The sequence below is a fragment of the Gopherus evgoodei genome, unplaced genomic scaffold (genome assembly GCF_007399415.2).
Source record: "Gopherus evgoodei ecotype Sinaloan lineage unplaced genomic scaffold, rGopEvg1_v1.p scaffold_51_arrow_ctg1, whole genome shotgun sequence".
Classification (NCBI taxonomy): Eukaryota; Metazoa; Chordata; order Testudines; family Testudinidae; genus Gopherus; species Gopherus evgoodei.
Window position 1 is genome coordinate 1,304,594 of NW_022060072.1, and position 24,774 is coordinate 1,329,367.

The window sequence follows — 24,774 nt, forward strand, 5'->3', positions numbered from 1 at the left end:
TCTGAGCAGCGCCCGGCACAACGGGGCCCTGATCTCAGCTGGGGCAGGGTCTGTCCATCGCCGTGTGTCTGAGCAGTGCCTGGCCCAACAGGGCCCTGATCTCAGCTGGGGCAGGGTCTGTCCCTCGCCGTGTGTCTGGGCACGACAGGGCCCTGATGTCAGCTGGGGCAGGGTCTGTCCCTCGCTCTGTGTCTGGGCACGACCGGGCCCTGATCTCAGCTGGGCATGGTCTGTCCCTCGCCGTGTGTCTGGGCACGACGGGTCCTGATCTCAGCTGGGGCAGGGTCTATCCCTGGCCGTGTGTCTGGGCACGACGTGGCCCTGATCTCAGCTGGGGCAGGGTCTGTCCCTCGCCGTGTGTCTGGGCACGACAGGGACCTGATCTCAGCTGGGGCAGGGTCTGTCCCTGGTCGTGTGTCTGGGCACGACGGGGCCTGATCTCAGCTGGGGCAGGGTCTGTCCCTCGCCGTGTGTCTGGGCACGACGGGACCCTGATCTCAGCTGGGGCAGGGTCTGTCCCTCGCCGTGTGTCTGGGCACGACGGGACCCTGATCTCAGCTGGGGCAGAGTCTGTCCCTCGCTCTGTGTCTGGGCACGACGGGACCCTGATCTCAGCTGGGGCAGGGTCTGTCCCTCGCCGTGTGTCTGGGCACGACGGGACCCTGATCTCAGCTGGGGCAGGGTCTGTCCCTCGCCATGTGTCTGGGCACGACAGGGCCCTGATCTCAGCTGGGGCAGGGTCTGTCCCTCGCCGTGTGTCTGGGCACGACAGGGACCTGATCTCAGCTGGGGCAGGGTCTGTCCCTCGCTCTGTGTCTGGGCACGACGGGACCCTGATCTCAGCTGGGGCAGGGTCTGTCCCTCGCCGTGTGTCTGGGCACGACGGGGCCTGATCTCAGCTGGGGCAGGGTCTGTCCCTCGCCGTGTGTCTGGGCACGACGGGGCCTGATCTCAGCTGGGGCAGGGTCTGTCCCTCGCCGTGTGTCTGGGCACGACGGGGCCCTGATCTCAGCTGGGGCAGGGTCTGTCCCTCGCCATGTGTCTGGGCACGACGGGGCCTGATCTCAGCTGGGGCAGGGTCTGTCCCTGGCCGTGTGTCTGGGCACGACGGGGCCCTGATCTCAGCTGGGGCAGGGTCTGTCCCTCGCCGTGTGTCTGGGCACGACGGGGCCCTGATCTCAGCTGGGGCAGGGTCTGTCCCTTGCCGTGTGTCTGGGCACGACGGGCCCTGATCTCAGCTGGGGCAGGGTCTGTCCCTGGCCGTGTGTCTGGGCACGACGGGGCCTGATCTCAGCTGGGGCAGGGTCTGTCCCTCGCCGTGTGTCTGGGCACGGCGGGGCCCTGATCTCAGCTGGGGCAGGGTCTGTCCCTTGCCGTGTGTCTGGGCACGACAGGGCCCTGATCTCAGCTGGGGCAGGGTCTGTCCCTCGCTCTGTGTCTGGGCACGACGGGGCCCTGATCTCAGCTGGGGCAGGGTCTGTCCCTCGCCGTGTGTCTGGGCAGCGCCTGGCAAACAGGGCCCTGATCCCAGTGTAAACATGCACCCCAGTGCCGGAGGGGTGGCGTGTGGGCAGGCTCTGATCTGCTGGGAACAGATCCCCTCGCAGTTTGTGAGGAGACTCGCAGGCCATGGCCGTCCCCAGTCCCGAGGGTTGCGCTGATCTGTGGGGAAACGGTGCCGTGTTGGTGTGGGCTGTCATATGGCCCCATTTCCCTCTTCCCCACGGACTTTAATCAGCTGGGCCCACGTTCTGGGAAGCGCAGGCCGGAGGGTTTCGCCCTCGTCCCTGGATGGTCCCCTGGGCGGGGTGAAGCCGTCTCTCCCCGAAAGGCAGGTGGGAAGGCGTCGAGACAGGGCCAATCCACCTCCGCCCCGGGGCGTTTGGGCCCAGATGACTCCCAGCGGTGCTCTGTTCCCACGGGAAAGCGGCTGGCTTCATCCTTCCAGCCTTGTCCTGCTGTTCCTGGCTTTTCTCTGCCCCTCTCGGCTTTTCCAGCGGCTCCTTTTAGAGCTTTGCTCCTTTCAGCCCAGAGGGAGCCAGTGCCCAGGCCTGATCCTCGTCAGGGGCTTGCAGGAACGGCTCTTCTCCTGCCAGAGGCTCGCACGCTCGGTGCCAAGTTCAATACCCTCTCGGCAGCTTGCCTGGGCCCCTCTGGGTCGCGCGGTCGACAAAACATTTACCCTGCCGGCGGCTGCAGCCCAGGGCCTGCGCGTGTGTGCAGGGAAACGGCTCCTGAGTCAGCCCTTCTCGGTGGTGAGTGCTGGGCTGGTCTCCCGCCAGCCGCTCGCAGCCTCGGCCACTTGGAAACGGGCCATGCCTCCGTTCCGGGCCCGGCGAGCCACAGGGAGCTTCTGCTCGGCTGTTTGTCCCCTTCCGTCCTGGGGTTAGGGGAGAGCCCAGGAGCCCTGCTGGGCTCAGGACACCTGTTGTGCCAGGCACTGTACGGGCCCCCCCAACTGAGATTGGGGGCCCCCATTGTGCCGGGCACTGCACAGACCTCCCTGACGGAGATCAGGGCCGCCCATGGTGTCAGGTACTCTATGGACACCCCTAACTGAGATTGGGGGCCCCCATTATGCCAGGCACTGCACAGACCTCCCTGACGGAGATCAGGGCCCCCCATGGTGTCAGGTACTCTATGGACACCCCTAACTGAGATTGGGGGCCCCCATTGTGCCGGGCACTGCACAGACCTCCCTGACGGAGATCAGAGCCCCCCATGGTGCCAGGTACTCTATGGACACCCCTAACTGAGATTGGGGGCCCCCATTGTGCCGGGCACTGCACAGATCTCTCTGACGGAGATCAGGGCCGCCCATGGTGCCAGGTACTCTATGGACACCCCTAACTGAGATTGGGGGCCCCCATTGTGCTGGGCACTGCACAGATCTCTCTGACGGAGATCAGGGCCCCCCATGGTGCCAGATACTCTACAGACCCCTCCGACTGAGATTGGGGGCCCCCCCATTGTGCCAGGCACTGCACAGGGTTCGTCCCTGGCTGTGCCGAGGCCTCTCTGCTCCCGGGAGCCAGGACTCCTGGGTTCGTCCCTGGCTGTGCCGAGGCCTCTCTGCTCCCGGGAGCCAGGACCCCTGGGTGAATGAGTGAGGAAAAGTGAAACTATCAGGCATTTACACAAATCTCTCCCCTTCCTCGCTTCGCTTAGGAATGGGTTGGGGAGAGTTAACTGTGACCCTGCTCTTGGGCTGGGAGGCGAAATCTCTATGGGACGTGCGTCGAGCAAATGCGATTCCAGCTGCAGGGTCCAGCTGTTTCAAGGGCTCCCACCCAATTCCTCCGTGCTCATGGCCACATGTGGCGTTTTCCTCCCAGCACCCCTGGGCTCGGGCCGGGCCGTGATCCGGCCTCTGCTAGGTCGATTTACAGGAATTACCGGCGCATGTCCCCCCGCCTGCCTTCTGCGGGTGGTGCGCGGCCTCACGCCTGGGTTCTCTGGGAGGGCAGGGGGGTCTGGTGGTTAGAGCAGGACACCTCTTCCTGGCTTGGTCACCGTGCCTCAGTTTCCCCTCATGAGCTCAGGGCCCCCCATTGTGCTGGGCACTGCCAGGCGAGTTGCCTGTAGCAGGACACCTGGGAGCTTGGTGCAGGCGCTGGGGGGCGCCTAACAGCCTCCCCTCTCGTCCCACACCCAGATCTCTCCCGGAACCGCTTTGCCGAAGTGCCCGAGGACGCCTGCCACCTGGTCTCCTTGGAAGGGCTGAGTCTGTACCACAACTGCCTGCGGAGCATCCCGCCGGCCATCGCCAACCTGCAGTCCCTCACCTACCTGAACCTCAGGTAACGGCCGGGCTGGGGGGAGGGATCCGGCCTGACTGGCGCCGGCCGCGGTTCTAACGGCGCCTTCTCCCACCCCGCAGCCGGAACCAGCTCACCTCCCTCCCGCCCTGCCTCTGCCGCCTGCCCCTCAAGGTCCTCGTCGCCACCAACAACAAGCTGGCCTCGCTGCCCGACGAGATGGGCTCGCTGAGCAACCTGCGCCAGCTGGTGAGTGGGGCCGGCGGGCGCCGCGGGGCCCGGCCTGCGAAACGGGGACCCCGCCAGATCCCTCCTGCCAAGCTGGGAGACCGGCAGGGGGCGCTCTCCCCCGGCAGGCGGGGCTGGCCCCAGGGCGGTGCTGGGGGCGCTGTGGGGCAGGGAGCAGGGCAGGGGCTCAGCAGGGGGCGCTCTCCCGTGGCAGGCGGGGCTGGCCCCAGGGCAGGGCTAGGGGGTGCTGTGGGGCAGGGAGTGGGGCAGGGGCTCAGCAGGGGGCGCTCTCCCCTAGCAGGCGGGGCTGGCCCGGGGGGGGGGAACTAGGGGGCGCTGTGGGGCAGGGAGTGTGGGGGGGGGCTCGGCAGGGTGCACTGTCCCCTGGCAGGCGGGGCAGGCCCCAGGGCAGCACTAGGGGGCGCTGTGGGGCAGGGAGCAAGGCAGGGGCTCAGCAGGGGGCGCTCTCCTCTGGCAGCCGGGGCTGGCCCCACGGCGGGGCTAGGGGGCGCTGTGGGGCAGGGAGCAGGGCAGGGGGCTCAGCGGGGGAAGCTCTCCCCTGGCAGGCGGGGCTGGCCCTAGGGCTGCGCTGGGGGCGCTGTGGGGCAGGGAGCGGGGCAGGGGCTCAGCAGGGGGCGCTCTCCCCTAGCAGGCGGGGCTGGCCCGGGGGGGGAACTAGGGGGCGCTGTGGGGCAGGGAGGGTGGGGGGGGGGCTCGGCAGGGTGCACTGTCCCCTGGCAGGCGGGGCAGGCCCCAGGGCAGCACTAGGGGGCGCTGTGGGGCAGGGAGCAAGGCAGGGGCTCAGCAGGGGGCGCTCTCCTCTGGCAGCCGGGGCTGGCCCCACGGCGGGGCTAGGGGGCGCTGTGGGGCAGGGAGCAGGGCAGGGGGCTCAGCGGGGGAAGCTCTCCCCTGGCAGGCGGGGCTGGCCCTAGGGCTGCGCTGGGGGCGCTGTGGGGCAGGGAGCGGGGCAGGGGCTCAGCAGGGGGCACTCTCTCCTGGCAGGCGGGGCTGGCCCTAGGGCGGCACTAGGGGTTGCTGTGGGGCAGGGAGCGGGGCAGGGGCTCAGTGGGGGGCGCTCTCCCCTGGCAGGCGGGGCTGGCCCCAGGGCTGCGCTAGGGGGTGCTGTGGGGCAGGGAGCAGGGCAGGGGCTCAGCAGGGGGCGCTCTCTCCTGGCAGGCGGGGCTGGCCCCAGGGCTGCGCTAGGGGGTGTTGTAGGGCAGGGAGCAGGGCAGGGGGCTCAGCAGGGGTGCTCTCCCCTGGCAGGCAGGGCTGGCCCCAGGGTGGCACTAGGGGGCGCTGTGGAGCAGAGAGTGGGGCTGGGGGTTCAGCAGGGGGCGCTCTCCCCTGGGAGGCAGGGCTGGCCCCAGGGCGGCACTAGGGGGCGTTTTAGGGCAGGGAGCAGGGCAGGGGGCTCAGCAGGGGGCGCTCTCCCCTGGCAGACAGGGCTGGCCCCAGGGCTGTGCTAGGGGGCGCTGTGGGGCAGGGAGCGGGGCGGGGGGCTCAGCAGGGGGCGCTCTCCCCTGGCAGGCAGGGCTGGCCCCAGGGCGGCGCTAGGGGGCGCTGTGGGGCAGGGGGCTCAGCAGGGGGCGCTCTCCCCTGGCAGGCAGGGCTGGCCCCAGGGCGGCACTAGGGGGCGCTGTGGGGCAGGGAGCGGGGCAGGGGGCTCAGCAGGGGGCGCTCTCCCCTGGCAGGCAGGGCTGGCCCCAGGGCGGCGCTAGGGGGCGCTGTGGAGCAGAGAGTGGGGCTGGGGGTTCAGCAGGGGGCGCTCTCCCCTGGAAGGCAGGGCTGGCCCCAGGGTGGTGCTAGGGGGCGTTGTAGGGCAGGGAGCAGGGCAGGGGGCTCAGCAGGGGGCGCTCTCCCCTGGCAGGCAAGGCTGGCCCCAGGGTGGTGCTAGGGGGCGCTGTGGAGCAGAGAGTGGGGCTGGGGGTTTAGCAGGGGGCGCTCTCCCCTGGAAGGCAGGGCTGGCCCCAGGGCGGCACTAGGGGGCGTTTTAGGGCAGGGAGCAGGGCGGGTGCTCAGCAGGGGGCGCTCTCCCGTGGCAGGCGGGGCTGGCCCCAGGGCAGCACTAGGGGTTGCTATGGGGCAGGGAGCAGGGCAGGGGCTCAGTGGGGGGCGCTCTCCCCTGGCAGGCAGGGCTGGCCCCAGGGCAGGGCTAGGGGGCGCTGTGGGGCAGGGAGCAGGGCGGGGGGTTCAGCAGGGGGCGCTCTCCCCTGGCAGACAGGGCTGGCCCCAGGGCTGCGCTAGGGGGTGCTGTGGGGCAGGGAGCGGGGCAGCACTAGGGCACAGTGGGGGGATCAGCGGGGGGCTCCCCGGCCAGCCCCGAACGCCCCGCTCCCCCCAGGGCACTGACAACGAGATACGAATCCCCCCCCCCCGCCAGGCCCTGCTAACCCAACCCCCCCACCCCCCAGGACGTGAGCTGCAATGAACTCCAGGCTCTGCCGGCCAGCATGGGCCGGCTGGAGTCCCTGCGAGATCTGAACCTGCGGAGGAACCAGCTAACCGCCCTGCCCGAAGGTCAGTGCCCCCTCCGTCTCTTTAAATCCCGGGGCAGGACCCCTTCCAGCCAATCGAGTGCAGGATGGGAATGGAAGCCACCAATCCTGTGAGCCCAGTGAGCTGGTACTTAAAGGGCCGGAGCGCGAATACCTTTCGGGCCCTTTCTCCTTGTTGGAGTGCCCTGGGAGCTGGGTCCGGGTCTTGATTCTAGCCCCACATCCCCCGATGCCCCAGTGCCAGGGGGTGCCAGGCGGGACTGGGACTCCCCAAAGATCCCCCCCCTTCCGGCCGTGGGGCAGCTGGGGCCCCTGCCACGCTCACCGGGCCCCTCTGCTGCTCCAGAGCTGTCGGAGCTGCCCCTGGTCCGCCTGGATTTCTCCTGCAACCGGGTCGCCCGCATCCCCGTCTGCTACCGGCACCTCCGGCACCTGCAGACCATCCTGCTGGACAATAACCCCCTCCAGTCGCCGCCCGCGCAGGTGAGCCGGGGCGGGGCCCGGCCCGAGGGGGGGGGCAGCGGGACTGGCGGGATGGAGGGAAACTGACCCGGGGAAGGAGGGCTGGGCGGGCGGTAAAGCCAGAGCCGTCCCAATGGGCAACCAGGCACCGATTTTCCACTGTGCGGGTGGCTAACATGGGACCGGGCGGTGACTCTGTGAAGGGGTGGGGGCTCCCCCTGCCTCAGCCCAGCCCTAATGAGCCTCCTCCACCCCTACCCCCCCGTCTCTCACCCCAGATCTGCCTGAAAGGCAAAATCCATATCTTCAAGTACCTCAACCTGGAAGCCTGCAGCAAAACAGGGCCTGACCTGGCCGACTTCACCCGGCCCACCCGGCCCACCGGCTTTGGCACCTGGTAAGGGAGCTTCACTGGGGCAGGGGGACCTGGAATCGCCCCAGCTTGGCCGGCCCCCGCGTGGCAACCCAGTGCTGCTAGATGTTCTGTATCCTGTTCCCACTGGTTGCCCCTCCAGCAGATAGAAACCCACTGGCTCCCCCACCCCTGACAGCCAGGACTCCTGGGTTATCTCCCTGGCTGTGGGAGGGGAGTGGAGGCTGGTGGGTTAGAGCAGGAGGGCTGGGAGCCAGGACTCCTGGGTTCTCTCCCTGGCTCTGGGAGGGCAGTGGGGGCTGGTGGGTTAGAGCAGGGGGGGCTGGGAGCCAGGACTCCTGGGTTCTCTCCCCGGCTCCAGGAGGGGAGTGGTGGCTGATGGGTTAGAGCAGGAGGGCTGGGAGCCAGGACTCCTGGGTTCTCTCCCCGGCTGTGGGAGGGGAGTGGAGGCTGGTGGGTTAGAGCAGGAGGGCTGGGAGCCAGGACTCCTGGGTTCTCTCCCCAGCTCTGGGAGGGCAGTGGGGGCTGGTGGTTAGAGCAGGGGGGCTGGGAGCCAGGACTCCTGGGTTCTCTCCCCGGCTCCAGGAGGGGAGTGGGGGCTGATGGGTTAGAGCGGGGGAAGGCTGGGAGCCTGGACTCCTGGATTCTATTTCTGGATCTGCCCCTTTCTCGAGAGCTTGGGGAGGAAGTGCCAAGTTCCGTCACTCCCCTGCCCGTCTCTGTACTGGGCTGATTCCAGGCTCCGTGCTGCATTGTGAAGCATCTTCTCCAGCACCTTTCACCAGAGGATCTCAAAGCACCTCTCCCTGCCCCCTCACCCACCTCTCTCTGCTCCTCAGCCTCTCCGACGAGTTCTACCCCGGCCGGCAGTACGGCGGCTTGGACTCAGGCTTCAACAGCGTCGACAGCGGCAGCAAGCGGTGGTCTGGGAACGAGGTATGGACCGCACGGCACGGTGCCATCTGGAGCACGCAGGGCAGCAACGGCCCCCCCCTTCCTAGCCCCGAGCGATGGGCAGTGGGTCAGGGTTCTGCGTTCCAAGGCGATGCCAGCGCTGCATGGGAGCTGGTGGACTGCGAAGAGGGATTGGATGGCAGACAGGAGACTGGCGGTGCTGGCTTGGGGGTCACAGCTTGTTACGTGCTGTGACGTGCTCCGGGTCGGTTTCACCTGTGTCGGATAGTTTCACATACCAGCGTTGGAACCTTTCACCAGCACCGGGTGCGGGTCGGTCAGTTTCACGTACCGGCGTCAGTCCTTTTCACTGGCGCCGGGCACGGATTGGTCAGTCATGCGGGTCGGTCAGTTTCACCCACAGCGGGCACGGATCGGTCAGTTGTGCAGGTCGGTCAGTTTCACGTACCGGCGTCGGTCCCTTTCACCCACACCGGGCACGGATCGGTCAGTTGTGCAGGTCGGTCAGTTTCACGTACCGGCGTCGGTCCCTTTCACCCACACCGGGCGCGGATCAGTCAGTCGTGCGGGTCGGTCCGTTTCATGTACCGGTGTCGGTCTCTTTCACCCACAGCTGGCGCAGATCGGTCAGTCATGCGGGTCGGTCAGTTTCACGTACCGGCGTCGGTCCCTTTCACCCACACCGGGTGCGGATCGATCAGTCGTGCGGGTCGGTCAGTTTCACGTACCGGCGTCGGTCCCTTTCACCCACACCGGGCGCGGATCAGTCAGTCATGCGGGTCGGTCAGTTTCACGTGCCGGCGTCGGTCTCTTTCACCCACACCAGGCGCGGATCGGTCAGTCGTGCGGGTCGGTCAGTTTCACGTACCGGCGTCGGTCTCTTTCACCCACACCAGGCGCGGATCGGTCAGTCGTGCGGGTCGGTCAGTTTCACGTACCGGCGTCGGTCCCTTTCACCCACACCGGGTGCGGATCGGTCAGTCGTGCGGGTCGGTCAGTTTCACGTACCGGCATTGGTCCCTTTCACCCACACCGGGCGCGGATCGGTCAGTCGTGCGGGTCGGTCAGTTTCACGTACCGGCGTCGGTCCCTTTCACCCACACCGGGTGCGGATCGGTCAGTCGTGCGGGTCGGTCACTTTCACGTACCGGCATTGGTCCCTTTCACCCACACCGGGTGCGGATCGGTCAGTCGTGCGGGTCGGTCAGTTTCACGTACCGGCATTGGTCCCTTTCACCCACACCGGGCGCGGATCGGTCAGTTGTGCAGGTCGGTCAGTTTCACGTACCGGCGTCGGTCCCTTTCACTGGCGCCGGGCGCGGATCGGTCAGTCATGCGGGTCGGTCAGTTTCACGTACCGGCGTCGGTCCCTTTCACCCACACCGGGCGCGGATCAGTCAGTCATGCGGGTCGGTCAGTTTCACGTACCGGCATTGGTCCCTTTCACCCACACCGGGCGCGGATCGGTCAGTTGTGCAGGTCGGTCAGTTTCACGTACCGGCGTCGGTCCCTTTCACTGGCGCCGGGCGCGGATCGGTCAGTCATGCGGGTCGGTCAGTTTCACGTACCGGCGTCAGTCCCTTTCACCCACACCGGGTGCGGATCGGTCAGTCGTGCGGGTCGGTCAGTTTCACGTACCGGCGTCGGTCCCTTTCACCCACACCGGGCACGGATCAGTCAGTCATGCGGGTCGGTCCGTTTCACGTACCGGTGTCGGTCTCTTTCACCCACACCGGGCGCGGATCGGTGAGTTGTGCGGGTTGGTCAGTTTCACGTACCGGCGTCGGTCCCTTTCACCCACACCAGGCGCGGATCGGTCAGTCGTGCGGGTCGGTCAGTTTCACGTACCGGCGTCGGTCCCTTTCACCCACACCGGGTGCGGATCGGTCAGTCGTGCGGGTCGGTCAGTTTCACGTACCGGCGTCGGTCCCTTTCACTGGCGCCGGGCGCGGATCGGTCAGTCGTGCGGGTCGGTCAGTTTCACGTACCGGCGTCGGTCCCTTTCACCCACACCGGGCGCGGATTGGTCAGTCATGCGGGTCGGTCACTTTCACGTACCGGCGTCGGTCCCTTTCACCCACACCGGGCGCGGATCGGTCAGTCGTGCGGGTCGGTCAGTTTCACGTACCGGCGTCGGTCCCTTTCACCCACACCGGGCGCGGATCGGTCAGTCGTGCAGGTCGGTCCGTTTCATGTACCGGCGTCGGTCCCTTTCACCCACACCGGGTGCGGATCGGTCAGTCGTGCGGGTCGGTCAGTTTCACGTACCGGCGTCGGTCCCTTTCACTGGCGCCGGGCGCGGATCGGTCAGTCGTGCGGGTCGGTCAGTTTCACGTACCGGCGTCGGTCCCTTTCACCCACACCAGGCGCGGATCGGTCAGTCGTGCGGGTCGGTCAGTTTCACGTACCGGCGTCGGTCCCTTTCACCCACACCGGGTGCGGATCGGTCAGTCGTGCAGGTAGGTCAGTTTCACGTACCGGCGTCGGTCCCTTTCACTGGCGCCGGGCGCGGATTGGTCAGTCGTGCAGGTAGGTCAGTTTCACCCACAGCGGGCGTGGATCGGTCAGTTGTGCAGGTCGGTCAGTTTCACGTACCGGCGTCGGTCCTTTTCACTGGCGCCGGGCACAGATTGGTCAGTCGTACGGGTCGGTCAGTTTCACGTACCGGCGTCAGTCCCTTTCACCCACACCGGGCGCGGATCAGTCAGTCATGCGGGTCGGTCAGTTTCACGTACCGGCGTCGGTCCCTTTCACCCACACCGGGCGCATATCGGTCAGTCGTGCGGGTCGGTCAGTTTCACGTACCGGCGTCGGTCCCTTTCACCCGCACCAGGCGTGGATCGGTCAGTTGTGCAGGTCAGTCCGTTTCACGTACCGGCGTCGGTCCCTTTCACTGGCGCCGGGCGCGGATCGGTCAGTCGTGCGGGTCGGTCAGTTTCACGTACCGGCGTCGGTCCCTTTCACCCACACCAGGCGCGGATCGGTCAGTCGTGCGGGTCGGTCAGTTTCACGTACCGGCGTTGGTCCCTTTCACCCACACCAGGCGCGGATCGGTCAGTTGTGCAGGTCGGTCCGTTTCACGTACCGGCGTCGGTCCCTTTCACTGGTGCCAGGCGCGGATCGGTCAGTCGTGCGGGTCGGTCAGTTTCATGTACCGGCGTCGGTCCCTTTCACTGGCGCCGGGCGCGGATCGGTCAGTCGTACGGGTCGGTCAGTTTCACGGACCGGCATTGGTCCCTTTCACTGGCGCCGGGCGCGGATCGGTCAGTCGTGCGGGTCGGTCAGTTTCACGGACCGGCATTGGTCCCTTTCACCCACACCAGGCGCGGATCGGTCAGTCGTGCGGGTCGGTCAGTTTCACGTACCGGCGTCGGTCCCTTTCACCCACACCAGGCGCGGATCGGTCAGTCGTGCAGGTCGGTCAGTTTCACATACTGGCGTCGGTCCCTTTCACTGGCGCCGGGCGCGGATCGGTCAGTCGTGCGGGTCGGTCAGTTTCACGTACCGGCGTCGGTCCCTTTCACCAGCGCTGGGCAGTCCCGGCATCCGACCCCCTCTGTGCCCCCCGACAGTCACCCGCCCCCTCTGCTCTCTCAGTCCACAGACGAGTTCTCCGACCTGTCGTTCCGCATCGCGGAGCTGGTGCGTGATCCCCGCCAGCTGAAGGAGAAGCAGGACCGGGCAGGTAAGCGGGTAGTAGTCCCTCCAGGTGGGGTTCCCTCGCCCCTGCTCCCGGGGTCCCAGTTACCCGCGGGGAGATGGCTGCTGCGGCCAAAGGGGAAAACAACTGCTGGCCTCTCCTGCCAGCAACAGCTCTGCCGCCCCAGCAGACCCACACGTGCCCGCCAAGCAGCTCCCACCCCCTGTGTGCCCACCTTCCCAGGGCTTCGCTGGGCGCGGAGCGGTGCCGCTGATGCTTTCCTCCCCGCAGCCAATGGAGAGCTGGAGCAGATCGACTTCATCGACACCAGCGTGGAGGAGGAGGAAGCGGCCAAGCTGGAGAGCAGTTCGCATGCCGTGGCCCCGGCAGAGGTGAGGGGGGGCCGGGAAGACTACAACTCCCAGGATGCAGTGCTCCACCGTGGGCCTGTTGGCTGTCCTCTCTTCCTGCAGGGGTGCTGCCCCCTAGGGGAAGGGGGGAGGAACTGGCCCAGGGCAGAGAGAAGTATTGCACTGGACCCAAAATGGGGTCATGGCCCCACTCCCAGACCCAAGAGAATTTAGGGATTCTGGAAAATATTCGAACACTGAAATCTCTGGCTTGGGCGCCGCTGCCGCACTGCCTCATGGGAGTTATGGTTCGCTGGCTTCGTGCCACCCATTCTCCCCTATGCGTCGGGCTCCCTAGTCGGACTGCGTCTCCCATGGTGCACCATGGTCTGGCCTCAGGGTGAGGGAAGCTTTTGCATCATGGGAGATGTAGTTTAGAAACCACAAGCCTCCATTCCCTGTGTGGACTGGGCTCCCTAGTTGGACTCATCTCCCATGGTGCACCCTGGTCTGGTTTCAGAGTGAGGCTCTTGCATCCTGGGACTCCCTGGCCATGGTGTATCCTGGGAGATGTAGTTTTGAGGGATAATTCCAGCTCAGGCCCACTGCTCCTGCCAGCTGGGGGCACGGCTGTGCCAGCGGGCCCAGAGAATTGCCCAAGCGGGGAGGGGCAGCCTCAGGCTTCAAGCGGGACCGTGCCAGGCTGCCCGTGGTGTGAGTGGGCTGGGCTTGCACGGCTGCCAACACACAGCTACAAAGGAATCTGGGCACTGGGCCTGGGCGGTTAGAGCAGGGGGGTTCAGAGCCAGGACTCCTGGGTTCTCTGCATGGCTCTGGGAGGGGAGTAGGGGCTCGGAGCCAGGACTCCTGAGTTCTCTCCCTAATCCTTTCCCTCTTGCCTTCTGTCCCCAGGAGAAGCGGAGAGCAGAGAGGAGCCTTCCCCACAGAGCTGATGTCGGGGAGAAGGTGCCGAACAGCAGGTGAGCAGCAGCTGGTTAGCCCCTGTTCTGTGACAGGAGAGGGGTCCCTGGGTAACCGGCCGCCCTGCCCCAGAGGTGGCTGCATCTCAGCACCAGGCAAGGGGTCCCTGGGTAACCAGCCGCCCCACCCCAGAGGTGGCTGCATCTCAGCACCAGGCAAGGGGTCCCTGGGTAACCAGCCGCCTTGCCCCAGAGGTGGCTGCATCTCAGCGCCGGGCGAGGGGTCCCTGGGTAACCGGCCGCCCAGCCCCAGAGGTGGCTGCATCTCAGCACCAGGCAAGGGGTCCCTGGGTAACCAGCCGCCTTGCCCCAGAGGTGGCTGCATCTCAGCGCTGGGCGAGGGGTCCCTGGGTAACCGGCCACCCCGCCCCAGAGGTGGCTGCATCTCAGCACCAGGCAATGGGTCCCTGGGTAACCAGCCGCCCCGCCCCAGAGGTGGCTGCATCTCAGCGCCGGGCGAGGGGTCCCTGGGTAACCAGCCGCCTCACCCCAGAAGTGGCTGCATCTCAGCACCAGGTGAGGGGTCCCTGGGTAACCAGCTGCCCTGCCCCAGAGGTGGCTGCATCCCAGCGCTGGGAGAGGGGTCCCTGGGTAACCGGCCGCCCTGCCCCAGGGGTGGCTGCATCCAGGGCCGGTGCAAGGATATTTTGCGCCCTAGACGAAAATTCCATCTTGCCCCCCCCCCAAATGCCAGCTCAGAGGGGCTGGGCTCAGAGCTGGGGGTCAGGGCTGTTGGGGGGATGGGTTCAGGGGGTTTCCAGCTCAGAGGGACTGGGCTCGGAGCTGGGGGTCAGGGCTGTTGGGGGGATGGGGTCAGGGGGTTTCCAGCTCAGAGGGACTGGGCTCGGAGCTGGGGGTCAGGGCTGTTGGGGGGATGGGGTCAGGGGGTTTCCAGCTCAGAGGGACTGGGCTCGGAGCTGGGGGTCAGGGCTGTGGGGGGGATGGGGTCAGGGGGTTTCCAGCTCAGAGGGACTGGGCTCGGAGCTGGGGGTCAGGGCTGTTGGGGGGATGGGGTCAGGGGGTTTCCAGCTCAGAGGGACTGGGCTCGGAGCTGGGGGTCAGGGCTGTTGGGGGGATGGGGTCAGGGGGGTGCCTGGGGGCACTGGGACAGCTCAGCTCTGCAGGCTGCTGTTCTCTCCAGCTGTCCAGGCACAAGGGGAGCAGCAGCAGGGACCAGCCAAGGACCAAGGGGGCAGGAGCAGGGACCAACCAAGGACCAAGGGGGCAGGAGCACGGGCGCCTGAGGCCGACCTGTGGGGAGGCACTTGCTTGCCTTGCCCAACGCATGAGCGTTGGGGTCCTCTTTCTTCCTCCGCTCCACCAGCCCACTGCTGAGGCTCTTTTCTTCTCCGTGCCCCTCGCTGGGGCTGACATGGAGGCTGAGCCAGGGGGCAGCCGCCGCTTTCCTCCAGAAGCGAAGCCCTGGTGTTGTGCCCCTGTCGCAGGGCCCCTGCCACGTGCCCTAAGCAGAGCTGCGCAGCTCTGCCCAGCCGCCGGCGCCCCCGCCGGGCAACGAGAAAAATTGCAGAGGCTGGAGCCCCTGCTCTGGGAGGGAGAGGGGTTCTGAGCCTCTGCCTGCAGCTCAGGGATTCCCCTGGGTCAGCGCAGCTACCGTCAGCCCAAACCTCTGGGCTGCCGCAGCGGCACGCTGACCCCGGGGGGCGCCCTGGGCTGCCGCGCAGCGGCTCCCTGACCCCAGAGGGCACCCTGGGCTGCCAGGCTGCCACCCTGACCCGGGGGGCGCCCTGGGCTGCCGCGGCTGCGTCCTGACTCGGGGGGCGCCCTGGGCTGCCGGGCTGCGTCCTGACCCAGGGGGCGCCCTGGGCTGCCGGGCTGCGTCCTGACCCGGGGGGCGCCCTGGGCTGCCGGGCTGCCACCCTGACCCGGGGGGCGCCCTGGGCTGCCGCGGCTGCGTCCTAACTCGGGGGGCGCCCTGGGCTGCCGGGCTGCGTCCTGACCCGGGGGGCGCCCTGGGCTGCCGGGCTGCGTCCTGACCCGGGGGGCGCCCTGGGCTGCCGGGCTGCCACCCTGACCCGGGGGGCGCCCTGGGCTGCCGCGGCTGCGTCCTGACTCGGGGGGCGCCCTGGGCTGCCGTGGCTGCGTCCTGACCCGGGGGGCGCCCTGGGCTGCCGGGCTGCGTCCTGACCCAGGGGGCGCCCTGGGCTGCCGGGCTGCGTCCTGACCCGGGGGGCGCCCTGGGCTGCCGGGCTGCCACCCTGACCCGGGGGGCGCCCTGGGCTGCCGCGGCTGCGTCCTAACTCGGGGGGCGCCCTGGGCTGCCGGGCTGCGTCCTGACCCGGGGGGCGCCCTGGGCTGCCGGGCTGCGTCCTAACTCGGGGGGCGCCCTGGGCTGCCGGGCTGCGTCCTGACCCGGGGGGCGCCCTGGGCTGCCGGGCTGCCACCCTGACCCGGGGGGCGCCCTGGGCTGCCGCGGCTGCGTCCTGACCCCGGGGGTGCCCTGGGCTGCCCGCTGCAGGCAGCTGCTGCTGCGGGCACCTCAGACTGCCTCTTCAGCAGCAGCGGCTGCAACCATTTTTAAAAAAATTTTTGAGGGCGCCGCTTTTTGGCGCCCTAGGCAACCGCCTAGTTCGCCTAAATGGTTGCACCGGCCCTGGCTGCATCTCAGCACCGGGCGAGGGGTCCCTGGGTAACCGGCCGCCCTGCCCCCCTGGGTAACCAGCCGCCCCACCCCAGAGGTGGCCGCGTTGGGTGAGGAGTCTTAGCTGTCATTCAGCTGTAGTAGGTTGTTATCCTGTCATCTGACTCCCCCCCCCACACCCCTGTAGGGGAAACTAAGCTGCAAAGTGCTGGCCTGGGTTCTCCTGCCCCCCACCAATGGCCCCAATCCCTCCCGCCAGGCCCAGCCCTCCGCAGGAAGAGCCCCCCGGCGAGGAGCGGAGGCGCCCCGAGACGCTGCAGATCTGGCAGGAGAGGGAGCGGCAGCAGCACGCGTTGCGGAGCCAGGCGCTGGAGAAGCGGGACAGGTACGTGGAGGGGGGGTGGGCCCCCCGCCGGGGCCGGGGCTGGGTGGGGACATCTTGGCCTCCGCCCCCCCTGACCCTCTCTGCGTCTCTTACAGCCTGCTGAGGATGGGGGCCAAAGGCAGCTTCGGCAGCGCACAGGGCCCAGCGGCCAGCAAGTGAGACACCCCCCACATGAGACATTCCTCTCCCCCGCCCCCCCAGGAGAAGTCCTCTCCCCCCTCATTGGCAGGGAGCTCCTGTCTCCCTTGGGCCGGGCTCGGGCCCAGAGGCAACTTGAAACCCCGTGGAGCTGCTGGGATTTCCCCCGCCTCCCCCCATAAGCTAGAGCAGCCTTGGGGCTGCTCCAGCTCTGTCGCCTTCTGGAGATGAGGGTGGCTGAGCCATTCCTCCTTGTGTCCCCCCCCATACCCTGTCCCCCCCTCCACGGCAGGGTCGGGGGCCCTATCCCAGCGCTGGGGGCACTTCATGCCCCCTTGGGGGCCCCAGAGCAGCCCCCTCACCTGGCTCTGTCTCCCCCCAGTGGCCCGTCGGAGAGCAGCAGCCTGCCCCAGAGGAAGCCGAGGACCCAGGTGAGAGGGGAGGGACTGGGGTCGGAAGGGGTTTGGAGGTGGGGGGAATGGTGCCCCATGGGACTCAGGCTGACTCCCCTCCCAACCCCCCCACGTCTGTTTCAGGTCACAGAGCAGCCACCCGGTGTCCTCAGCCCGGCATCCCCTGGGCAAATGCCCCGGCAGCAGGGTGAGTGCGGGAAGGGGGGCGTGGCCAGGAGAGGGGTAACGCTCGGGGGCCGGGGGGGGGGGCCGCGGCAGGACACATATGACCAGGGAGTGTCTGTGGGGAGGGGAGTGGGGGCTGGTGGGTCAGCGCAGGGGGGCTGGGAGCCAGGACTCCTGGGTTCTCTCCCTGGCTCTGGGAGGGGAGTGGGGGCTGGTGGGTCAGAGCAGGGGGGGCTGGGAGCCAGGACTCCTGGGTTCTCTCCCCGGCTCTGGGAGGGGAGTGGGGGCTGGTGGGTCAGAGCAGTGGGGGCTGGGAGCCAGGACTCCTGGGTTCTCTCCCCGGCGCTGGGAGGGGAGTGGGGGCTGGTAGGTTAGAGCAGGGGGGCTGGGAGCCAGGACTCCTGGGTTCTCTCCCCGGCTCTGGGGGGGGAGTGGGGGCTGGTGGGTTAGAGCAGGGGGGGCTGGGGTCCAGGACTCCTGGGTTCTCTCCCCGGCTCTGGGAGGGGAGTGGGGGCTGGTGGCTTAGAGCAGGGGGGCTGGGGGTCAGGACTCCTGGGTTCTCTCCCCGGCTCTGGGAGGGCAGTGGGGGCTGGTGGTTAGAGCAGGGGGGCTGGGAGCCAGGACTCCTAGGTTCTCTCCCCGGCTCTGGGAGGGGAGTGGGGGCTGGTGGGTCAGAGCAGTGGGGGCTGGGAGCCAGGACTCCTGGGTTCTCTCCCCGGCGCTGGGAGGGGAGTGGGGGCTGGTGGGTTAGAGCAGGGGGGCTGGGAGCCAGGACTCCTGGGTTCTCTCCCCAGCTCTGGGAGGGGAGTGGGGGCTGGTGGGTTAGAGCAGGGGGGCCTGGGGTCCAGGACTCCTAGGTTCTCTCCCCGGCTCTGGGAGGGGAGTGGGGGCTGGTGGGTCAGAGCAGTGGGGGCTGGGAGCCAGGACTCCTGGGTTCTCTCCCCGGCTCTGGGAGGGCAGTGGGGGCTGGTGGTTAGAGCAGGGGGGCTGGGGGTCAGGACTCCTGGGTTCTCTCCCTGGCTCTGGCGTGGGACACGTGTCCCCCTGGGGTAGGTGATCCTGGCCGAAGGGACCTGCAGCGCCACGGTCCCAGCTGTGCGGTTGGGGGGTGCTCTGGGGCAGGATCTCACCTCCCTTCTCCCCCTGCCCCCCAGAGTCGCTCCCCCCGCAGGTCTCCAGCCCCCTGGCACGGGAGCCCGGCTCGGCGCAGAAGCCCAGCAGCTTCCTCTTCCGCTCCTCGTCACGGACGGCCATCAAGCCTGGCTCTGGTAGGTGGCACCCCACGGCTCTGCCCCCTCTGCTGGCGGGGCAGGGAACTGCCGTGACCCCCGGCAGCTCCGCAGGTCCGGGGTTCGAATCCTGCCCACGGCCTGCACGCCTGCACGGGGCCGCGCGCTCCCCGCCGGCCGTGCGTCTCCGTCCCCTGAGCCCTGCCGTCCTCTCTGCAGCCTGCACCCCCAACGACCCGACCGCCGACCCCCAGCACCCCCTGCGGCTACGGGCCAGCTCGCACGACCTGGACGAGAAGGACTTAACAGTCCAGCTCCGCAAGGTACAGCCGCGCCCCCCCGCCCGGTCCCCCCATGAGCTCCCCGCAGCGAGTCCCCCTGGGTGGGGCCCCTGGGGTCCCCCCTGAGGCCCCCAAAGGCCCCTGCCTCCCCCCCCCCGCCCCGGGCTTTATCTCTCTCCTGGGCAAACCGGTCACCTGGGCGCTTCGTTCCCAGCCCCACTGGCTGGCTCCTTGCGGGGGGCGGGCCCTCGCCATGGTGGGCCGATCTCTGTGCCCCATTAGCCCGTCGCTGTCACACCTGCCTCCAGGGGTCGCTGCACCAATCCCGCGCCCTAGATACGGGAGTGACACGTGGGGAAATTGAGGCACACACACAGTGTTCAGACAAAGCCCGCCCCTGAAAGCTTGGCTGAGATCCCACACCAGGGACTGCAAGGCTGGGAGCCCGGACGCCTGGGTTCTCTCTCCGGCTTTGGGAGGGGAGTGGGGGCTGGTGGTTAGAGCAGGGGGGTCTGGGAGCCAGGACTCCTGGGTTCTCTCCCCGGCTCTGGGAGGGGAGTGGGGGCTGGTGGTTAGAGCAGGGGGGCTGGGAGCCAGGACTCCTGGGTTCTCTCCCCGGCTCTGGGAGGGGAGTGGGGGCTGGTAGGTCAGAGCAGGGGGGGCTGGGAGCCAGGACTCCTGGGTTCTCCCCCGGGCTCTGGGAGGGAAGTGGCGGCTGGTGGGTCAGAGCAGGGGGGGCTGGAGCCAGGACTCCTGGGTTCTCGGCTCTGGGAGGGGAGTGCGGGCTGGTGGGTTAGAGCTGGGGGGGCTGGAGCCAGGACTCCTGGGTTCTCCCCCCGGTTCTGGGAGGGAAGAGGGGGCTGGTGGGTCAGAGCAGGGGGGGCTGGAGCCAGGACTCCTGGGTTCTCCTCGGCTCTGGGAGGGGAGTAGGGGCTGGTGGTTAGAGCAGGAGGGCTGGGAGCCCAGACACCTGGGTTCTCTCTCCGGCTTTGGGAGGGGAGTGGGGGCTGGTGGTTAGAGCAGGAGGGCTGGGAGCCAGGACTCCTGGGTTCTCTCTCCGGCTTTGGGAGGGGAGTGGGGGCTGGTGGTTAGAGCAGGGGGGGCTGGAGCCAGGACTCCTGGGTTCTCCTCGGCTCTGGGAGAGGAGTGGGGGCTGGTGGGTTAGAGCAGGGGGGGCTGGGAGCCAGGACTCCTGGGTTCTCTCCCTGGCTCTGGGAGGGGAGTGGGGGCTCGTGGGTTAGAGCAGGGGGGGCTGGGAGCCAGGACTCCTGGGTTCTCTCCCCGGCTCTGGGGGGGGAGTCGGGGCTGGTGGTTAGAGCAGGGGGGCTGGGAGCCAGGACTCCTGGGTTCTCCGCAGCTCTGCCCCTGCTTCCCCGGGGAGGTAATTTGAGCTTCCCCGACACCTGTGCGTAAGTTCCCTGCAGTGCGTGGGGGGGGGTGTCTATGGGCCCCCACCAAGCCGCCTGTCTCTCCCTCACCGCCCCGCAGGCCATTGAATCGCGACTCAGCGTGACGCTGGCGGAGGACCTGGGCGATGCCCTGGCCAACGGGGCCGTGCTGTGCCAGCTGGTCAACCACCTGCGCCCGCGCTCTGTGCCCTTCATCCACGTCCCGTCTCCCGCCGTGGTGAGTGGGGAACCCCACCCCGCCCCGGACGCCTGAGTTCTCCCCGGCTCTGGGAGGGGAGTGGGGGCTGGTGGGTCAGAGCAGGGGGGGCTGGGAGCCAGGACTCCTGGGTTCTTTCCCCAGCTCTGGGAGGGCAGTGGGGGCTGGTGGGTTAGAGCAGGTGGGGCTGGGAGCCAGGACTCTTGGGTTCTCTCCCCGGCTCTGGGAGGGGAGTGGGGCTGGTGGGTCAGAGCAGGGGGGGCTGGGAGCCAGGACTCCTGGGTTCTCTCCCCAGCTCTGGGAGGGGAGTGGGGGCTGGTGGGTTAGAGCAGGGGGGCTGGGAGCCAGGACTCCTGGGTTCTCCCCGGCTCTGGGAGGGGAGTGGGGGCTGGTGGTTAGAGCAGGGGGCTGGGAGCCAGGACTCCTGGGTTCTCTCCCCGGCTCTGGGAGGGGAGTGGGAGCTGGTGGTTAGAGCAGGGGGGCTGGGAGCCAGGACTCCTGGGTTCTCTCCCCAGCTCTGGGAGGGGAGTGGGGGCTGGTGGTCAGAGCAGGGGGGCTGGGAGCCAGGACTCCTGGGTTCTCTCCCCAGCTCTGGGTCTGTCTCCAGAACTGAGGCCTGGACTGCGTCATCTTGAAAGGAAACTGAGTGTCCGTATGATGGGACAGCAGCTTGGGCTTCCCTGCCCCCCCCGCCCAGCCTTGGCCCCCCCCAGCTCTGGCTACCCCTTAGCCCCCTGCGCCCCCCCATCCCTCTCACCCCTCTCTGCCCTCCCCACAGCCAAAGCTGAACAAGGTCAAATGTCGGAAAAACGTGGAGAGCTTCCTGGAGGCCTGTCGCCGCATGGGGGTCCCAGAGGTAACTGGGGGGATGGGGGGTCTCTGATTTCTGTGCTGTGCAGCTGGGAGCAGAGAGTCACTTCTACATGGCGCCCCCATGGGGCTGCACTAGTGCAAGGCCCCGCCCCTTCTTGTGCAATTGCACTACCCTGTGCAAAGCCCCACCTTTCTCTCGGTCCCAGCCTCTCATGCAAGTGCACTGTGCTCATGTGATTACCATGCCCCCTCTTGTGCAAAGCCACACCCTGCTTGTGCGAAGCCACGCCCCTGTCGCCCAAGCCACGCCCCAGGTACGGACTCCCAGCTGACAGGCCCCTCACCCCAGGAGATGCAGTGCTCTTCTCCCAGCATGCCTTGGGGTCACCCCCAGAATCCCCTGCTGCGCCCACCCCCGTGGGCCAGTGCTGACGGCTCCTGTCCCCCCTTTGCACGGCAGCAGCGTGGGGCTGAGATCCTGCCTGGCCCCCCGCCAGCTGAGCGTGGGGTCTGTCGTACAGCACCCAGCACCGACCCTGGGGAGAGAACCTGGGAGTCCTGGCTCCCGGCCCCCCTACTGCTCTAACCACCAGCCCCCACTCCCCTCCCAGAGCCGGGGAGAGAACCCAGGAGTCCTGGCTCCCAGCCCCCCTACTGCTCTAACCACCAGCCCCCACTCCCCTCCCAGAGTCGGGGAGAGACCCCAGGAGTCCTGGCTCCCAACCGCCCCGGTCTAACCCACCAGCCTCCGCTCCCCTCCCAGAGCCGGGGAGAGAACCCAGGAGTCCTGGCTCCCAGCCCCCCTGCTCTAACCCACCAGCCTCCGCTCCCCTCCCAGAGCCGGGGAGAGAACCCAGGAGTCCTGGCTCCCAGCCCCCCCTGCTCTAACCACCAGCCCCCACTCCCCTCCCAGCGCCGGGGAGAGAATCCAGGAGTCCTGGCTCCCAGCACCCCCCCTGCTCTAACCACCAGTCCCCACTCCCCTCCCAGAGCTGGGGAGAGAACCCAGGAGTCCTGGCTCCCAGCCCCCCTGCTCCAACCCACCAGCCCCACTGCCCTCCCAGCGCTGGGGAGAGAACCCAGGAGTTCTGGCTCCCAGCCCCCCCTGCTCTAACCCACCAGCCCCCACTCCCCTCCCAGGGCCGGGGAGAGAACCCAGGAGTCCTGGCTCCCAGCCCCCGTGCTCTAACCGCCAGCCCCCACTCCCCTCCCAGAGCCGGGGAGAGACCCCAGGAGTCCTGGCTCCCAGCCCCCCTGCTCCAACCGCCAGCCCCCACTCCCCTCCCCGTCTGGCTCCGGCAGGTCTCCTGGGTGCTGGCAGATGCAGGGTTGGGGGCCCAGCCGGTCTCATGCCCCCAGCAGCTCCCTTAACCTCTCTCCTGTCTTTGTCTCCCACGCCGGGCCCAGGTCGCCCTCTGCTCCGCCTCCGACGTGCTCCAGGGGGACGCCGGGCGGCTCCGGGGCACCCTGCGGGCCCTGCTGCACCCCGGAGCCGCGGAGGAGAGCCCTGCCGCTGCCCACGCCGCGCCCGCCCTGCCCGGGCCCCTCGCCGGCTTCGCCCTCTTCTATGTCTCCGTGATGTCGCTGCTTTTCCTGGCCTACTGCAAGCTCTGGGGCTTCTGAGGAGCGTGGGGGGCCCCCGGCCCTGCCTAGTGCCTTAGAGCGACCCACGGCGGGGTGTGGGGCTGGGTCAGTCCTCTCCCTCTGGGGTCTGGTGGATTCTGGGGGTTCTCCGTTCCCCAACTGCCTTCAAACCCGCCTCCTCCTTCGGAGACCTGCTGTGGGTCCCGGAGCCCCGGTGTGGGCCCCGCTCGGGGCGCGAGCCAGCCCCCTTCTCCAGCTCCCCAGTGCCTCACAGTGGCCACGGGCTGCCCTGCGGCCAGCTCGGTTCGGTTGCCTTAACGCGGTTAAATTATACGGCTCTGTATTTGATATATATATTGGAAGGCCGAGCCCGGCTGCCGGGCCCGGCATGTACAAACGTGTAAATAGCGTGTGGGCCTTTGCCCCCGGGGGTGGCCCCAGCGGGTCCTTCTCTCTCGGCGATTTCCTGTTGTACGTGTGCCCCCCTCCCCCGGCCGCCGCGTGTGTGTCCTGCCCCCCGCGCTGTCGCGTTCGCCGAGAAATGCAGCGCTCCAACCCACCGTGTGGCTTTTGTCTTGGTTTGCTTTGGCTTGTCTGTGCTTTGGCGCGGCCGGGCGGGTGCCCGCTGGCCCCGGTGGGAATGGGGTGGGGGGCAGTTCACTGGCGCTGCCAGAACGGGACCCCGATTACAGCCCCGGTGGGTCGGCCTCGCTGGAACGGCTCGGTTCAAGGGGGCCCATCTGGCCCGGCGTCCCGGCTGCTCTAAAACCTCCTTCCGTGAGCGGTGGGTGTCTCCCACCAGCGCCCCCCAGCGGTGGAGGTCCAGGCAGCTGCCTCCCCACCCCCTCTAACGTTTCCTCTCTCCTCCCAGGAAGCCCTGTGCCAGGCCCAGCACGTCCTGGACGAGGAGAGCCTGGCGCCGCTGGCCCGGACCGTCCAGGCCCTGCTGACTGTGGGCCAGCCCCCAAAGAAGCCGACGCCCCCCGAGGGCACCTCCAGCAAGATCTAAGGGGCGGGGCCCTGACGCTAATGGCACGGCCGAGGGGCCAGGGACTAGAACGCCCCCGGCCCGGTGGGGGCTGGACAGTGCTGAGCGTTCCCCCACGTGGGGCACTGGGGGGCCCGGCTCATCCCCAAGCAGACGGTACAGCGAGGGGCCCTGCCCCCCCAGCGCCTAGCGAGAGCTGGGCCCCCTTTGGTGGCCGCAGTGGGATCCTCAGCCCAAGCCCAGCTCCTGTTGCACAGCCCCCCCCCCCCCCCGGTCCCCTCCAGTGTCTGTGTCATGGGGCAGCCTGGTAGCCACGTGAGCCCCCTTGGGCTAGGCCGGGGGTGGGGGGAGGCTGTGAGCAGCCGTGGGGTAAGGATTGGGGGGGTGTTGATTTTATTTCCCTGCAGGGAGGAAATCGGGGCCCGGCACCAGCCGCTCTCCCTCTGGCAGTGATGGGCTTGGGGGTGCTGGCCTGGGGTGTCACAGGGCAGCCGCTGGCCGTGGGGCAGGGGGGCTCAGAGAGTGCCCCATTTCCTTAGTGCCCCCTCCCCCACGTTTCCTGGGGCTGGGGGGGCAGATTACCCTGACCAAGCCATGGCTGGGGCTGTGCCCGGCATGGGACGGTGCCCCCCAAGCTGCACCCCATGGCGCCAGCAGCCCCTGCTCCCCATGGGCCCTGGGGTGTTGTGCCCTCTAGTGGAATAAAGAGGTAAATGAACCGCCTCCCTTGGGTTCTAGGCTGGTCTCTGCCACCCCCACGCCTGGAAGCCAGGGGCTGGGCTACTCCCCTCCAACTTGCCAGCCTCAGTTTCCCCTACACCCTCGGCGCAGCCCCACTCCCTACCCCCAGCCGAGGCTCTGTGCCCCCTCTCCCTGCCCGGTTCTGATCTCCCCCAAACTGCCTCGACCAGCCTTGGCGCTTCCTCCCCCCGCTCGCCCTGGGACTAGGGCCAGAGGTTCGGGGTTCGCCTGCCCAGCTCGGGGGTCTCCGTGCCTGGCGCCCTCCCCAGTGGGTTTCCCGACCTCGCCCGCGGGGTGAAAGTGGCAACCTGGCCCCGTTCCCAATCCAACCTGGGCCAGGTCCCAACGGGGGGGGGGGGGTGCAGCTTGGGGGCTCCCCCTTTGCACCCCAAATGCAACCCCAGGCTGGGCACTTGACCAGGTTCCCTCTGCCCGCAAATGTGCCAGGGGCCAGGGACTGGTTCCCACCAGCCCCCGCAAAGCCACCCCAGGAGCCTCAGTGCCGGGCCAGGGGTCCCTGAGTAACCAGCTGCCCCACAGCAGCTCTGGGAGGGGAGTGGGGGCTGGTGGGTTAGAGCAGGGGGGGCTGGGAGCCAGGACTCCTGGGTTCTCTCCCCGGCTCTGGGAGGGGA

At 68.4% G+C, this 24,774-nt stretch overlaps 1 protein-coding gene across 1 annotated transcript; it reads left to right on the top strand.

Annotated features, from left to right (window-relative positions):
• The first annotated feature begins 2,315 nt into the window (after positions 1-2,315).
• Positions 2,316-24,124, top strand: LRCH4 (leucine rich repeats and calponin homology domain containing 4). The gene is made up of 19 exons (XM_030546942.1): positions 2,316-2,363; positions 3,589-3,800; positions 3,881-4,007; positions 6,398-6,503; positions 6,828-6,964; positions 7,222-7,340; positions 8,156-8,252; positions 11,829-11,916; positions 12,163-12,263; positions 13,134-13,201; positions 16,060-16,185; positions 16,281-16,340; positions 16,706-16,754; positions 16,860-16,923; positions 18,056-18,169; positions 18,350-18,453; positions 19,900-20,037; positions 20,795-20,872; positions 23,285-24,124. The coding sequence occupies exons 1-19, from the start codon at positions 2,316-2,318 to the stop codon at positions 23,420-23,422; spliced, it is 1,974 nt and encodes a 657-aa protein (XP_030402802.1). The 3' UTR covers positions 23,423-24,124.
• Positions 24,125-24,774: the final 650 nt, after the last annotated feature.